This window comes from Colletotrichum costaricense, assembly GCF_030867565.1.
Source record: "Colletotrichum costaricense strain IMI 309622 chromosome Unknown Scaffold_14.1, whole genome shotgun sequence".
NCBI lineage: Eukaryota > Fungi > Ascomycota > Sordariomycetes > Glomerellales > Glomerellaceae > Colletotrichum > Colletotrichum costaricense.
The window spans coordinates 147,803-163,747 of NW_026848243.1; the positions used below are offsets into that span (position 1 = coordinate 147,803).

Genomic DNA, 15,945 nt, shown 5'->3' on the forward strand with positions numbered 1-15,945 from the left:
TGATGCAAGACAATCAGACTACAAAACCTGTCTAGGCGGCGGCACAAATCTTTCGACGTGACTGATCAGGCATTGCTCAAGAGAGTCTTTGGCGATGGAAGGAAGGACGCGGTGTCATTGCCTGAACTCTGCGTATTGTTATTCCAAAAACATTGATGTTGGAACAGTGTAATTCCTTCTTAGTGGACACTTCAATAGTTCTATAAGTGTCAACAGCGGACAAGTCAAATAAATTTACTGAACTTCAATTAGTTCAGTCAATTCGTGGCCAGATAGACTGCTTCTGTCTTTTGTGTGGGGACTAAGGCATTCAAGAACGAATTATGCCCTACAATCAAGAGACGTGAATTCCTCTTTCCAAGCTCATAGATAGAATATTTTCTTCATCTATCTACCGATAGGGGAGTGTTGGACACTCAAAAAGAATTGCTATGACCGCGGCAGGGTTCGAACCTGCGACCTTCTCGGATCAAGCTCACTTTGTTGTGAACGAGAAATCATGACCACTAGAACACACAGCCGGTGTTGTTGAGCTCTGGAGCGTTTGCGCTTGGCCAAGTGGACTGCATCGTGGTGCTGCCAGTGTGGAGGAGTTTAAGCGAAATGAGTATGGGGTTGTCGGCACTTTGATGTGACATGCTAGTCCCAATGGCTGGAACAGCAACGAAGTCTTCAATTGTCCGAAATTCGTGTTCCTGTCCGCGGCCACCGCGTCATTCCTCACACACATGATCGATCTGAGAGATATGCAAAGATGCTAGTGCGTTGTATGCCGAGAGGGGAGTTGACATTGAGTTGAACCGCTTAATACTTGCCGTTTCTATTATTCGCATCTCGGGGGAACATTGACAAGAATCTCGGCGCAGCGGACGGGACGGCACTTTAGCGCCACCCACCCGCCAGCCCTTCGCTAAACCCCTTTATTTCTCCAGTTAAAGACTCTAGTTCTTTTGGTGCCGAGGCGGCTCACGGAATTCCCACCAGTTAACTCTGCCTTGCTACAAGCCGGGAGCTTCTGCGGATTTGGTGTGTCACATCGACAAGCGGCATTCTCGGATACGAAAACACGAATGCCCAGCATGGCCCGATAGTGGTGATGGGTATCTCGAAGGTGGCCAGTGTTGCCCTTGTCTTGTTCTGTGGATGCGCTCATGTCGGCAGCTGGGCCCCTTTGCCGTTTATGGCTGCCCTGAACCGGGGGGTTGCTGCCCGCTGCGTGCCACCCTTGGCGAGCGATCTGAATCCTGGGAATCTGGGGAGAGCACCGTTGAGTCGGGCTCGGCCTGATCTTGGGTCGAATGCCTCTTGGAGCTGCGCTTTTTGGAGCATTCGGGTGTTCATGACACATGACCGTGCATGTTCATTTGCATATGAAAAGTTAGCTGTGATTGATAGCGATTTGCGAGAGAACCATTGTGGTACGATACTCCTCTACTGAGCTGGACTTTTCCAGTCCGCAGGGAGAGTACGGGAACAAGCCTTTCGAGGCGTTTGTGCACCCCATCAGAAACAATCTGTCAAATGTGTCACTCTGACGCAACCTTTCTTGTCAATCATCAAAATAGGGCCTCGAATACCGCGAGACAAAAGCAATGCATGCGCCGCATTTTACATAAAGTGATACTGCAGGTGGCAATGTCTATCCAGCACACGGGGGCGGCTTCACATATATACTATGGTGGAGTTGTTGGTCATGAAAGACGGCTATAACGGCTGTATTTTATGCTTAGGAAGCACGGATACGATTGAGGAACAGCGCCCATGTGGTGAAAAGAACCGTAAATGACGGCAGCAATCAACTATTGACGAGGCCGAGCCTCGGAATGGCCCGAGGGAGCCACGGAGGCCACTGCGTTGTCAATATTTCCAAATGCCCCCGGGAGTGGGAATCAATGGATTTCGGCTTTCCAATATGCTCATTGGGGCCATGATCAATGGTGAACCTAAACCGGCGAACACGAGTCAAAACTTCATTTCCAACGCTTGCTGGCCTTCTGCTTTGGGGATACGGATAGTGAGCCAGGGATAAGGGGGCTTTCACAAGTTCTCCTTTTAGCCTCTCCAGGCCACACCTCCCTGAACCATACAATCTATTTACCTGAAGGCAAAAGGTGACGAGCAGATTAAACCTACCCACATGGCCCATTGGTGGAGTCACTTTTTGGAGCACCTCGTGGCCACAGCGTTTACGCGCTTGGTTGCTTCGGTAGACAAAGTGATCAAGTTGAAACCGCCCCTGATTGTCCACCGTAACCATCCCCCTCCGGTGGACACCCACTTGGCCGCAACAAGCTTTCCGTCCGATGCTTAGCTCCGGCATCCCGGTCGTGTAGCCACGGCCGCGGGCGAAGAACCTCACCCGATGTGCTGTGTTCTGGGCCGCACACTAATGTTCCATTCGGCATTCTACGCCGTAATTGGAGGGACTTGTTTGTTTTCTGGAAAGAAAAAAAGTCTCTCCGGCGGTTGACGTAGTATCATGTAGTAGGTATATCAAAGGGCAACCCGCCCGCCTGGGAACCTATTCTTGGCAGCCCTACTGTTCATCCTAACAACTTACATTCTCTTCTTGTCCATTACCTTTGCAGTATCCATTCGTTCATTCCAGTCATTCTTTCAAAGCTGAAGCTAGTCCAAATTCCCACCATGCAGTTCACCTCCTACCTCGTCTCGGCCATGCTGGCCGTCACGGCCGTGGCCTCCCCCACGCCCGTCAGCATCGACAAGCGTGCCACCAAGATGTGCGACGCCTTCGGCTCCGTCGCCACCGGCGGCTTCACCATCTACCACAACAACTGGGGTGCGGCCCAGGCTACCTCCGGCAGCCAGTGCACCACCTTCGAGTCCCTCAAGTCCGGCTCCGTCGCTTGGTCGACCTCCTGGACCTGGGCTGGTGGTCAGGGACAGGTCAAGTCCTACTCCAACGTTGCCCTCGAGAAGGTCAACAAGCAGCTCTCCGCTGTCAAGTCCATCCCCTCCAAGTGGACCTGGAGGTTAGTCAATACCGGTTGAAAGACGAGTCAGTCTGGACATTTGCTAACTCTACCAATAGCTACACCGGCTCCAACATCGTTGCCGATGTCGCCTACGACCTCTGGCTCGCCCCCTCCGTTGGTGCCAACAACAAGTACGAAATTATGATCTGGCTTGGCGCCCTCGGCGGTGCTGGCCCCATCTCAAGCACTGGCAAGACTATCGACACTCCCACCATTGCCGGCACCAAGTGGTCCCTCTACTCTGGTGAGTAAAGCATTACACCACAAACTCAATGACAACCTTCTAACGTGACTTCTCAGGCCCCAACGGTGACACCACTGTCTACTCTTTCGTCGCCCCCAGCCAGATCAAGAGCTTCGACGGCGACTTGAACCTCTTCTTCACCTACCTCACCTCCAAGCAGGGCGTTGCCAAGACCAACGTCATCACCAGCCTCCAGGCCGGCACCGAGCCCTTCTCCGGCACCAACGCCGTCTTCAAGACCTCCGCCTACACCCTCACTGTCCAGTAAATGCTTGTTACAGCCATGCTGAACAACGCTGTGCGGACCCAATACCCAATCTGAACTGTGTTCAGGTTCACATTTCGACACGTATATATTGTCGCGCTTTGTACATACACGTAATTACGTTCAAGAATACCAACCATGGATTCATGACGGAGCTGTTGTTCTCGCCTTCATCGCCTATGAACAAGTGACACGCCGTATCCTGGTGCATACTCGCAATGAGTGTTTTAAGTTGAGTTGAATTATTTATGCACGCTTGCTTGCGCATTCATCTATGGGAAATTGAGCGGTGAAGCCATCTGTAAACGCTGTCAACCATGGTGGTACAGTAACCGTGCTCTTCGTCGAACCCAACGTCCACGGCTTTGTCTTGGTACATGTAGATTCAATCCCTCATCGTCATGTCGCTTGCCCATTTTGCCCCAAGTCCAATGAGTCCCAGTTGAACTGATCGATGTTGATACCTCGCATGTCCGGCACGATAATATTTGTGTATAGACCATTGTCTGTTGGCGAAAAGGTACCCTGATCGTAAGTGAGACTCTGGCTAACGATATCCATCGGAAAAGGTGCACTAAAGTCATAGGGGTTCATATTCATCGCTTCAGCCTTGGGCCCGGTATCGGAAGACTGTGGACTCAGAGCCGGTGTCACTTCCGACAGCTTTTCCTGTACTTTGGCCACAATTCTGGGCGGGACCACCGGCTGCCCTGAGTTCCTGAGTGCCGCTGCGACCACTTCCCAGGTGCGTACAATGACCTCGGTGAAAGGGACAAAGACAGGATTATACCCCGGCTCAAGTTGTTCGAACCGAGCCTCAAAGTGATCACTCATGGCGTTCCAGATATACTCGCCTTTCGGATCCAGAGGGTTCAGTTTGAGAAACTGTGTGATGCGGATGTAGGCAGGGAAAGGGTAGTATATCTGGAGAAACCACCTGAATCTCTGGATCAGCGGCGAGGCCGCCAGCTTCGCATCGCACTGAAGCCACCTTAAGGCACTTGATAACGTGATTCTGTGCTTCTCCTCAACCGGACCCTCGTAGAAGCTGTGAGATGTCTCCATGAGGCGAAATTTCGAGAGGGATGCGCGTGACATCCACAAGGCCATGAAATGAGTCGGGTTCTCGAGATCACAGTACCGGAAGTACTTGTCTTCTACCGACTTCTCCAACCAATCCACCTTGCCGCCACCTGGAAGTTCCTTAGCGATGGGCTTGAGAATCGGATTCGTCATGTCGAGGTAGAACGCAGTGTGCCGGGTGAAATCGGCGAGCTCAGCCGTCACCACCGAGAAAAGTGCCTCACTGACTTTCATCTCCGCCCTCGGTGGTTCTTTCATTTCTGCTCGTAGGTCAGAGTCACTAACGTTCAGCGGCACGGCGCAGTCCCATGTCGGGGTCAAGTTGGTCGCCTTGTGCTCGGTCAGACCGCTCATGCGGGCGTCGAACAGCACCAAGGACCACCAGAGCCTCCGACGCATCTCGGCTTCTAGGACGGTGCACCTGGTGTTGGCGGATTCGTGCTGGAGACCGATACGCTGGCCGATGCGGATCGCAACGCCGAGGAGAGATGATATTGATCGGATGTGAGCACTAGGGCGGCTCGCATGCTATCAAAAGTTAGGCAATGTGATCCTCTCGATCTCATACTGTAGGCCCTTAGCCAGTTAAGGTACGTACTAGATAAAGAAATAACGCAGTCAGGCAGTCAATGTCATTTGTTCTCAAGAACTGACTGTTTGAGAGAGCTTGCTGGCAACCAAATTGGTATTTGGTCAAGAGCAGGGCTCTCGGCTGCTTGAAAGTTTCGTAACATGCATCCTCGGAAAGACTCAAGATGGCCATAGAGTATATGCTGAACATGAGAGCCTCCAATGCGGGACTCATGTTTTCGACGCTGCTCACGGCTTCAATGATGCGCGCTTGAAAACTGGGGGCGTGAGTCACTCGAAGCAGCGCATTCACATTGTCGAGGTAAATCTGCCATAATCGAAAGATGTGGACGGGCTCAGGATGGAGCGTTGAGAGGTCGACGGATGATCGGTCTGGGGATCCGAAGAGAATATGGTCATCGCTATCGCAGGCTTGATCCCACGTTTGTCTAATAGTCTCTCGCAAGCCAGCATGCGAGTCGTCGAGCTATGCGATGTCAGTCACGGAGATTGAGGGTGAGTTGAGTACAGATACTGTACCTCTGGGCTCACCAAATGCCAAAAGTTCCTGCACAAAGTTAGCGACACTGGTATCTTACGTCCGACTAAGCCAAATAGACAGTAAAAGCGCGTGCGGGAAACCCTCGATCGGTTTCGCAGAGTGGTGACTCACTTAGGCTCATATGATGTTTCAGATTTCACAGTGACTGATGGTGAAGGCATTCCCACACCTTCGGATCGGTGCTCATCGTCCGACCCGCCACTGTCATCGACAGACTTCCCATACCTGGCCCCTAGGTCACCGTGGAGTGGCTCAAAATCAACCTTATTCTGTCGTAGTAAGCCCTCATACTTTCTCAAGCGATCGAGAAGCTCCCTCTCCGGGAATCGCCGTCTCCGTGGCCGGTTCTGTGTCGCAGGCACGCACTGCAGCTGATGTTTTGTGCAATGCGAACAGGGGAACTTGCGGTCGCACTTGATCTTGCGCTGCTGGCAGAGGACACAGGCGAGGACGCGCTGGGGCTTTGCTCGAGGAGCGGTGTCCGATTTGCTGCTTGCTATCCCGGGAGCCGACATGGTTGCAATGTCGGACGGTGTCGTGCCAAGGCCGATGCCGTGAAGAGGGGAGCTGAGTAGGTTTCGGACAGTTGTGACGACCGGGGACCGATGATGTCGGGCGGAGGTGGGCAAGGTGGGCTCTGCCCCAGGCACGGGTCAAGCTGACGACGGGATCTCAAGCGTGGCTTTTTGGTGCTCCGCACCACGGCGTAATCCGGACTTTAGAATGGGCCGACTAACAATTTCGGGGAGAGTAAGCCCGGGCAGAATCAATGGCGTAGTCGAGCGTGAGACACTGCTGGAAGAGAGGGGCCAGACAACAGGCGCCTTATTTTCATGGATACAAGTAAGATTTTTTATTATTAACGTTTCTATGTCCTCAAGGCAACTCCAAGTCTAATGTTGGAAGGTCACGGACAGTAAACGTTGGCATCTGATATTATCGCCAGAACAGAACAAAAAGGGTCTACAAAATAGGCGAATGAGACATCGGGAAGTCGGACTTGATGCGTTCGTGCAAATCTGTGCCTCACAACTCACTTCTTTCCCTGGTATCCCGCTGTGCAATCTAGAAGTCGTTCTCTTGGAAAGCCTTCACCAAAGCGGCCGGTCCAGTCTCATGCGACATCAGATTCCCAAGCTGTATGCCGTCTTCGATGTGAGCTTTGCCCCGCACCAAGAGGTCCTTCTCATATTCGCGAACCGCATCATCCAGCTTGTCGAGGCCATAGGTCTCAATGCTTTTAGCCAGTTCCATCGCATCCCACATAGCACAGTTGACACCTTCACCGTTGGGGAGTGCCAAGTGAGCTGCATCCCCAGCCAGGGTCAGACCTGGAACCGTCGCCCATTTCTGACTTTCGACAGGGAGGTGATACAACGGCCAACTGCGAAAGTGGTCGGCTCGTCGGACGTAGTCTTTCGGTTCCTCCGCCCAGTCGCTGTAGAAGTCGGATAGCAGTGACTTTCGCAAAGCATCAACGCTTGCTGAGTCGAGCTCTCTACCAACGTAGTGCTCGGGAGCTTGTATCCCGAAGTACACCCTGTACCATCCGTTTCCCTGCCGCTGTACGATCATTTGGCTTGCTCCCGCCAGTAAAGATGCAGTTCCATGCCCAAACTTGTCCAAGACTGACTTGAACAGCGGGTTTTCTTCCGTGATTTGGGCTTCCACGTATGTTCTGCCGGAGTACTCAGGCTTCGCTTGTGTAATCTAGATCATCGTCAGTTACCGAGCATCAATTGAGAGTGAGATCATTGTGCCATACCATCGAGCGAACCTTGCTCCAAGCACCGTCAGTGCCAACCACAAGCTTGAACCCTTCCGCAGTGGCACCGGAGGTGAACTCGAGGGCCGGCGAGCCAGCCTTATGCATTTCAACAGCTTTTAAGGTGCTTCCCCATCGGATCTTCTCTTGCGGTACGGAGTCCAGAAGGATTTGTCGCAACGCTTTGCGATCTATCTCTGGCCGTCCCGCTTCATCAACTCCGCCATTGCTTTTGATGTCGAGATGTTGCTTTCCAAATTTGTCGTATACCGTGAATCTGTCGTCTTCCCATCTGGCTTCTTTGCGAAACGCATCCCACAGACCCGCCTTCCGAAGCGCCGCTTGACCAGTCGCCTCGTGGATATCCAACGAGCCACCGGCGTTGGCTGATGCAGCGCTCTTATCTCGTTCGTAGATTACGTAGTCGACCTTTTGACGCTCGAGTAGTCGGGCTAGTGTGAGGCCGCATGGTCCAGCACCAATGATGGCGATTGGGGCTGTCTTGGTTGATATTGAAGCTTTGAAAACTTTGCTTGCCATATTGCTCGATTGGAGCGTTGTGTGATTGGAGTGCAGTTCTTGGGCATTGAAGGCTGCTACACTCAATGATGTTGATTTTGTCTCTTGGTCCTTTTGTACTTGATTGTGCGATGGGAATGGGGAGTCTTTCACCACAAGGTACGGAAGCGGTACGCCAGCGGCACGGGTTTTAGCAGCTTATGTAGATGTACTAGGCTGGTTCCGGGGACACCCAATCCCCGAATCGTGGTTTTCGCGGAGAGTACTAGACACCGTCCTTGTAGTCCGTGACGATTGCAGCGGCATATGGAAATAACCACAATTGAAGTGACCGTTGATGCCGGCGCGGTCAGGCCGCTGTCATGAATCACTAAAATATCGACTCACTCTCGAATGATCTCCACTAGTTGTCATGCACAGGTGCAAGTATGGTCTGGAAGCTGCAGACTAGTTGATAAGATAGAGTCAATTTCGAATAGCTCCTTCGAGATACTTGGTAAGGTCCTTCCCCTGAGATATTCATCTTACAATAGATACTAAACTTTTGATGCTATTGGAGAGTGTGTGCTCTCCGCTTGCATATGCTCCCATCCTCGCGAGTAAATCAAAACCGTAGCTTCTACAAACGCCAGATCTCCATGCGACTTTCCAATGCTGCTGTCAACTATGAGCGTTCAATTTTGCCACCCAGTCTTTTGACGTTGTTCTTTCATCCGTTGGACGCAATCTGAACTCAAAGGTATTTCCATTTCGTTGATTGTTTTCTTCATGGCTTCCGAAATTTGCTCAGCAGGGTTGCATTCCGGGTGCTTCTCATAGCAAGTCACGTATGACAACACCCTCTTGAGAGACTTGAGTAAGTCCATGATGCTCTCGTCAGCTCTGATTGTTACTTCCGTCGCTCTCGTTCCTCGAACATAGATGAGACCAGCCAATAAACTTCCGAGCACGACATAGTCGCATTTCTTGTTCCGAGTTACGGGAATTCCGGAAATGCCAGCGCAAAGCCATTTCCCGTCTATCAATCTGTCGATTACCCCATTGAGGTGTGAAGGTAGCTCTGCGGCGAGTTGACTGCGTAAGGTACGGATGGTTTCTGAGATATTCTTAGCATGGGGCTTGAGCGAACGCGGAACGTGAGGGCTAAGTTTACCAGGTATGGTCGGCGAGCCGAGAGAGTCATAGAAATAGTCTTCTAGGCGTATCCCATCCGGAGTGGCCATGTGACCTTGATCATCTATGATGCAGTTCAGACTGATTTTGATGATGATCCTCGCAAACAGTTTCTCATCGCCCAATGCCCAAGCAATGCACGACAGCATCGCCAGATCCCGGCCGTCTCTGGTGCTCTCAGAGGTCTTCATCATACCGTACCACTGCGCAATCCACGGTTGAAAGACATGTTCCATCTCATACAAGCTTGCCAGACAAAGAGTGTGGTAAATTTCCGTGGGGCTAGGATCCTTCGGTACGAGTGAGAATTTTGCATGGATGATGTTAAGCAGGATCATCAATCCGTCCGACTTGTCGTGCTGGCAAGCATACAACGATGGAGTCCATCCGCACCACTCCTCGTCGCCCGGCTGAGCTTTTGACGATGTCTCAATGAGTGTGCGCTTCCAGAATGGTGAGGCTCGTCGTAATGTGTTTGAACATACGCGAAATGATTTGGTGGTGCCGGTAGAAGAATCGGAGCCGACGTGCAGCAGTAGATCTCCCGTCGAGTCTATTTGAATCTCGTCTTCGTCTGTGAATGCGTCTTCTGGCGGTGTTTGAACCCATTCGCTGTCCATATCGCTGTCATATGCGTCTACCGCAGTAGCTGATCGAAGAGCCAAGTTCTTGAACTCCATGCTTCACAGTTTTGTTCGATTGTGAGGAAGAGAGATGAATCCCGTTGAGAAGAGTAGAGAATGTTAGTGAACAATATTAGTACCTAGGCGAGACGCGCGGTGATGTCGTCCAAGCCCAGTGCAGCACCGCCCACCGGGCCAACCTCAGCACGGAGGTCACGGGGCATCTTGGGATGTCATGTCGCGTTACATGGTAGAGTTTTGTGGTTCCGTTAAACTCTGTTGAAGCGCAGACAATGGAGAGGCAGCTGAGGGGAAGGGAAACGCACGGAAGTGCCAGTTTTACGTAATGATACACGCTCAGCAACGAACAGACTGAGCTGATAGGTTAGCGATGCTTGGCATCTCGTACATGGAAACAACCAAAAGCAACCAAAAGCAAGGTTGACAGAGTCAATTTGGTCTCTCCTCCACGTTGATCAGAGCTGTTTCGCGGGGAAGGACCCGGGCTCCGGAGGTCAGGCGGGATGGTCCGTCTGGGCTTGGCCTTGTTCTGGATTGAGGCCAAAGCTTCTTCCGCACTTCTTGTTGGATCTCATCGTGCGGAGAATGACGAAGTCTGGGCACATGACTAAGCTTTACTGATTCAGGGAACTTTCAGCCAAGAATTCGACTGAGGAGGAAACATCCTCGAAAAGAATTGAGAACTAGGCTTTGGTCACAGCTCATATGATTTGCGGGGTTTGTAATTGGGGTTGCACATCTATGAACTATGAATTACCTGTTGGCTTGTGACCTTCTGAGCTAATAGATATATTTCCTGAAAGGCGATCTGGTCCTTAAAGGAATGAAGACTCAGAGTCGCTATAGAATGAGCATGAGTATACCTCAAGTTCCTTCCGGGAGAGCCAATATTTGTGCCAAAGGCAAATTCACTTGACTTGGACCCTAACAGGTATGCTGACTAGTGAGTTCTTTTTCTTCCAGTGTGTATTGTACAAAAGCTTCAACCTCGTCTACATGGTCAACCATAGGTTCCTCAGCGTAGACTGCTACTATCACAAAGCTTCAGAGGTGCTGAAGTAGTCAGGCTCTCCTTTATGATGTGAAGCAATGCTGTGGATTCTATAGGTAAGTCGAATTGATCTCATGAGTCCGATGTGGAGATATCGAAAGAATGAGGAAGATGAGGGGGACTTCAGGACGTATAGAGGGTCCACTTGAGGCTTGGACTTTGTTATTAGGCAATTCTGAACTAAGCTAATAAGTTACAGGTATATACAGAGTTTGAAGGCTAGTACACGATAAGAGAAAACCTGGTATCTGGGAAGGAGACTGACAAGGCCTGTCGCCACGACCATTTAAGAGATCGGGGTGGCAGCGATGTAGTTGCAATCCGCGTTATCAAAGGGGCTACCGCAGCCAGTCTTGGTATCCTTGTCGATGAACATCGCTGGCAGGTTGAAGTAGCACGTAGGGACTTTGCCCCAAGCCAAGTTGCTCAAGTCAACCTTATCCTTGTCATCTCCACCGTTGAGCGCGCAGTCAATGATGGCGCGGTAGTACGGTTCACGGTTGCCGAGTCCGTACGAAGCCATCTTGTCGTAGATATCGGACTCAACCTCGGCCCAGTCGTTGTCAGGGCCCGGGTTGGGGTTATTGCGCATGATGTAGAAGCAGTACTCCTCGCCATCCCGCAGCGCCATCCACTGCCGTCCTGTGGCATATCCGCAGGTCTCGCGAGACTTGACCTCATCGCGCTTGTCAGCGACGAGGTAGAGCTTGGCGGCGCTCATGACGTCGTTGGCGACCTTGGGCTTGATGTTGTTGCTGATGGACTGGAGGGCGACAGTGACGGCCTGCTCGTCGTCGTCGACGAGGAACCAGCCGCCATTGTAGAACTTTGTGATCTTGCTCTGGTAGGTATCCCACTTGGGGGCCGGGAGCGAGTCGTACTCCGCCTGGCTGGTGCCGCCGCCGGTGGCGATGCGGAGGGTATTCTCAAGGGCACCAGTGGCTTGCTTGAAAGCGTCAGCCAGGGCGGCCGAAATTGAGCCTTGATCAATATCGTCGGCGCTATTAGAGGCAGCCAGTCCAGAGAAGATACCGCTGAGCATGCCAAAGCCACCAGCGATGGCAGTTCCCTGTCGCAGTAATGCGTTAGCGAGAGTCCTGAAAACGTCACAGGCTCCTCAGAGATTGGCAAACTTACAGCTCCAGGAACCAGACCACCGATAGCACCACCCATGGAAGCGGCGGCGGAAAGCCAGCCAAGGACGTCGCCAGGGTCGTCCTGGTTTCCTTGGAAGTCGGTCACCATCTGACCAATCTGCAGTCCGCTGATGAGAGTCTCCTTGGTGAGCTGACGATTCAACTCATTGAACTTGGCATGCATGCCCTTGACTGCTTGAAAGATCCAGTAGGAGTTCTTGCCGATAGGGGTCTTTCCGTATGCGTCGTATTGGGCATCGCAGGTCATGTCGTTCAACGGCTTGCACTCGTTTCCAAGAGCCGAGCAGCCGGCAGCACCGGACTTACCCGATGTGCCACCTGAGACTAAGTCTTCGAGGTTCTTAACCCAAGAGTTCTCGTGTTCTGCCCGTAAGACTTTCATTAGAATTGAAGTTCATGACAAGAAAGACCGTTGAACACTTTACCCCACTGAGACTTGATGAAGAGGTCAAGAGATGCTCCGGCGTAGGTATCTTCCCAGAGCTTGTCCGCGCCCTCGGGAGTTGTAAGATCCCATCCTTTGCACATGGCATCCTTGCTATCAAAGGCATCCCGCTTGACAGAGACACCAAGAGGCGAGGCATTGGAAGCGGCTACAAAGGCCAAAAGAGCGGCAGAAGTCTTCATGATTGGTGTTTGAACCGTGGCGTATCAGGATGATGAAAGAGGGAAAGCAAGGACTATTGTCCTGAGAAAGAGTGTGATGATTTGCTAGAAGCTTGAGGCTGTTTTGGTTTGTGGCAGTTGAGGATGAGGAGTAGCAACATCTTAATATAAATTGAAGAACGTTGACGTGAAAGGGACTTTGGTGGTGAGGTCACGATGGCTGCTGGAGTCTCGAACCAGGTAAGGCTGTTAGCCATAATCGCGATGCCTAGCAAATAGATTTCTGTCGAGATGAATTCTGGGGGCCGACGTCGATCGCACGTTGAAGGATCGAGCTTCTTTGGTACAGAATAGGATCTTTGGTAGGATCTTTGGTTCTGTGCCTAGCGAAGGATCCCCAACTTAGATTTTAACCGCCTAGAAAACCCATGTCAAAGTCTAAAATCAAGCCACGGCTACTTTATTGAGACCGTTGGTAAGGGAGGGCACTGCCTTTGAGAGAGGCCATCAATGCAACCCGTAAGCACCAAGAGGCCCCATAAGCTAATTTCAAAGACGTGAAACATGTCAGCTTTGCTCCACCATCGTGGGGGCTATTCAAGGAACCCTTTGGCTGTGTTCTCAAGGCAGTCAAAACAAGGAACTTTGGGATGTTTGTATTGGGGTTCCTCATTGTTGCCTGCCACTGCCGAAATTTAATCGCAGGGCACAATAGGGTCTGATCGACAGGAACGCTCTCTTGGCGACGGGAGGCGGCAACTGGACAGGCGAGCTTTTATTCCCCGAGCTCCTTGCGGACCCCAGCAAGACCTTTTTTAGTGCTGTTGTCTCCTGACGTCGTGCATGAGGAAGGCTCCGCATTATTAGGCAGCTCAGAAGAGAGGACCCAACATTGATTACCGAGCCAGCCGTGTGAGCGAAATTGATAGGCTCGATGTCAAGGACGGTATTGATTCACTTGTACGACGTCTAGCCCCCAATAGCTCTGCGAAGGTGCGGCAGTATGGTAGCCGAAGTCAGTGCGACTTAGACGCGGGCGTCAGATGAGCTAGGGGCCTAGGGCTAAAATGTTGGCCAGAAGGATCAAAGACGCGCGCCTAACCCTGTCACCACGAATCAAGGAATCGAGTAAGCATAAGGAACTGGGTTGCATGCGAGTTGTCCGCATCAAATCTTTGGGTCGACACTAAAGATGCGAAAGACTGAACCACACAGATCTATTCCAGTGAGCATCTCTTTACCCTCCCCCAGCTGACTCCTTTCGGGACTGGCCTACCCGGTTGAGGACTGTGATGAGGACGCTAGACAGACGCCCGTCAGATGACTGAATAAACGACACGCGCTTTTAGACATAAATGCCGCGCTTAGAGCACCTCTTTTGCGCTTTCAAATGGGACTTCAGTTGACAGTCGGATTGCCATCGACCAAGCCTCGTTTCCGGACCAGAACATCGGACTGGCCCCCCTTGCCCGAGCGGCCGCCGGGTCTGTGGAAAGTGGGGCCGATCACAAGTATCGGCGACAGTCTGGCCTTTAATGATAAGAAGGCATCCACATTGACCTGAGTAGAGGGCAACACACCTTATTGATGATCTCATTCCAGCAGTCAAGTACAACCTACATGAAGACGGATTGTATGCACCTTATGTTCCACAGCTGGTCAACACGTTAGGAGAGGGAAGTTCACAAGTGCTAGCAGAGCACACGTGAAATCAACTTCGCTTGCGATAAAATGAGCTAAAAACATGGCACTTGACGCCACGATCCATTCCATGCACTATTTAAGACTACCTTCTAATACTCTCCACCAATAGGCGAGATGTCTAGACCTTCACCCTCTCCAGCGGCACACTTGAAGCCAGGGGCAATCGGCTGCGGCGCAGTCAACTCGCCGCCAGTGCAAGTAGCGAAGTGTGTTTCATCCTCCAAGCAGGTCAAGTAGCCTTCAGTGCAAGATTCGGGTTCAAAATCAGAGTCGTCGTCGGAGTCGGGATCAGGTGTGGGTGAATCAGGCGAGGATGTAGGGACGGCGGTGGGCTCAAATACGGGCGCACCGGGAGTGGCCAATGCTCCACAGTCGGTGGCGGTAACTGTGACCGTGATGAAAGAGATAAACGGAGTCGGAACGATGTCGGTAGGGACTGGGGTCTCGATGGGAGAAATCATAGAAGCTGTAGGAGCTGGTCGGATAGAAGATTCGGCCGGAGAAGTTGGTGTGATAGGGACAGTAGGCTCGACGAGAGCGGTAGTTTCGGCAGGTGTAGGAGCCGGCTCTTGTGTCGAAATGATGGAAGAGGCAATGGCGGAGGAGCCAGTTGCGACCGGTGGTGAAAGAGATGAGCCGTCGACAATGCTGGAGGTCGGAACAGACGTAGCAATGCTACCGGCAGGCACATCGCCGCCAACCGGAGCCTCAACAGGGGCTCCGGCATTAGGGTTACCGTCACAGGGCTGCTTGTAGAGATTGTCGCCCTCGGGTCGATCGAAGTAGAGGCCGCGGTTGGGAAAAGCGATGGGAACCTGGGCGTTGAGAGCCTCTCCGGTGGTGCAGCCGCCAGCGACTTCTCCAATGTTAGCCATGAAGAGCTCAGGAAACTCTTCACGCTTCGCCAGGGACATGCGACGATCAGCAATGGGTCCACGCTTCTTCTTCGTAGCACCACCAGCGCCACCAGTGACGGTGATGGGGGCACAATTCATGTAGTACTCCGGCTGGCCGCCAACTCTGGCGAGCCAGATCCAGGCAAAGACGTAGTCGCCGGGTGCGATGCTGGAGGGGATCTTGAAGGGGTACTTATCTTCGTTGGGACCTTCGAGGTTACCCTTTTGGTTGCGGGCCGGGCAGCCGCCCTCGATAGAGTGGATGACCATCCACTTGGAATTCTTTGTCGGGTTGGCGTCGGCACTGAGGGCGAACTGGCAGCTGCCGCCTCCGTGGACAGCCTGGCCCTTGAAGGTGGCCTCGAAGGTCTCGCCAATGGCAATGACTGTAGGTGCTCCGTCGATGATGTAACTAGCACCAGAGGGGATCTTGCATGGGAAGTCATCACCTGTGCTAGAAATCGGGTTAGTAGGACCGTCAGCAACAAACTTGAAGGGCTTGGGATTCTCGAGGACAACGTGTCCAAACGTCGTCGATGCCAGCATCGGAGCGAGAAGAAAAAATTGGTTCATGTTGGAAAGCATCGTGGACTTTCTTGTTCGAGGAGAAGGATTGTGAGAGAAAAGATAATGTGCCGAGAAAAGAGTGGCTAGGAAGTTGGCTGAAGTCGTAGAAAGAAAAGAAAATCTCGAGGTGTCGAGGGAAACGT

At 52.0% G+C, this 15,945-nt stretch overlaps 6 protein-coding genes across 6 annotated transcripts; 1 reads left to right on the top strand and 5 right to left on the bottom strand.

Moving 5' to 3' along the window:
* Positions 1–2,646: 2,646 nt before the first annotated feature.
* On the top strand, positions 2,647–3,508 carry CCOS01_11927 (xyloglucan-specific endo-beta-1,4-glucanase A; the record flags this gene model as incomplete). Its single annotated transcript, XM_060460078.1, has 3 exons — positions 2,647–2,993; positions 3,053–3,240; positions 3,297–3,508. 3 exons carry the CDS (start codon positions 2,647–2,649, stop codon positions 3,506–3,508), a joined length of 747 nt encoding a protein of 248 aa, XP_060309021.1.
* A 396-nt stretch (positions 3,509–3,904) lies between these two features.
* Positions 3,905–6,235, bottom strand: CCOS01_11928 (uncharacterized protein; the record flags this gene model as incomplete). The annotated part of the gene is made up of 4 exons (XM_060460079.1): positions 3,905–5,116; positions 5,187–5,645; positions 5,711–5,726; positions 5,832–6,235. 4 exons carry the CDS (start codon positions 6,233–6,235, stop codon positions 3,905–3,907), a joined length of 2,091 nt encoding a protein of 696 aa, XP_060309022.1.
* Positions 6,236–6,785: 550 nt separating this feature from the next.
* On the bottom strand, positions 6,786–8,025 carry CCOS01_11929 (uncharacterized protein; the record flags this gene model as incomplete). The annotated part of the gene is made up of 2 exons (XM_060460080.1): positions 6,786–7,430; positions 7,486–8,025. 2 exons carry the CDS (start codon positions 8,023–8,025, stop codon positions 6,786–6,788), a joined length of 1,185 nt encoding a protein of 394 aa, XP_060309023.1.
* Positions 8,026–8,678: 653 nt separating this feature from the next.
* Positions 8,679–9,857, bottom strand: CCOS01_11930 (uncharacterized protein; the record flags this gene model as incomplete). Its single annotated transcript, XM_060460081.1, has 1 exon — positions 8,679–9,857. One exon carries the CDS (start codon positions 9,855–9,857, stop codon positions 8,679–8,681), a length of 1,179 nt encoding a protein of 392 aa, XP_060309024.1.
* A 1,301-nt stretch (positions 9,858–11,158) lies between these two features.
* Positions 11,159–12,656, bottom strand: CCOS01_11931 (uncharacterized protein; the record flags this gene model as incomplete). The annotated part of the gene is made up of 3 exons (XM_060460082.1): positions 11,159–11,941; positions 12,010–12,392; positions 12,455–12,656. The coding sequence occupies 3 exons, from the start codon at positions 12,654–12,656 to the stop codon at positions 11,159–11,161; spliced, it is 1,368 nt and encodes a 455-aa protein (XP_060309025.1).
* Positions 12,657–14,428: 1,772 nt separating this feature from the next.
* CCOS01_11932 (endoglucanase) lies at positions 14,429–15,820 on the bottom strand (the record flags this gene model as incomplete). Its single annotated transcript, XM_060460083.1, has 1 exon — positions 14,429–15,820. The coding sequence occupies one exon, from the start codon at positions 15,818–15,820 to the stop codon at positions 14,429–14,431; it is 1,392 nt and encodes a 463-aa protein (XP_060309026.1).
* Positions 15,821–15,945: the final 125 nt, after the last annotated feature.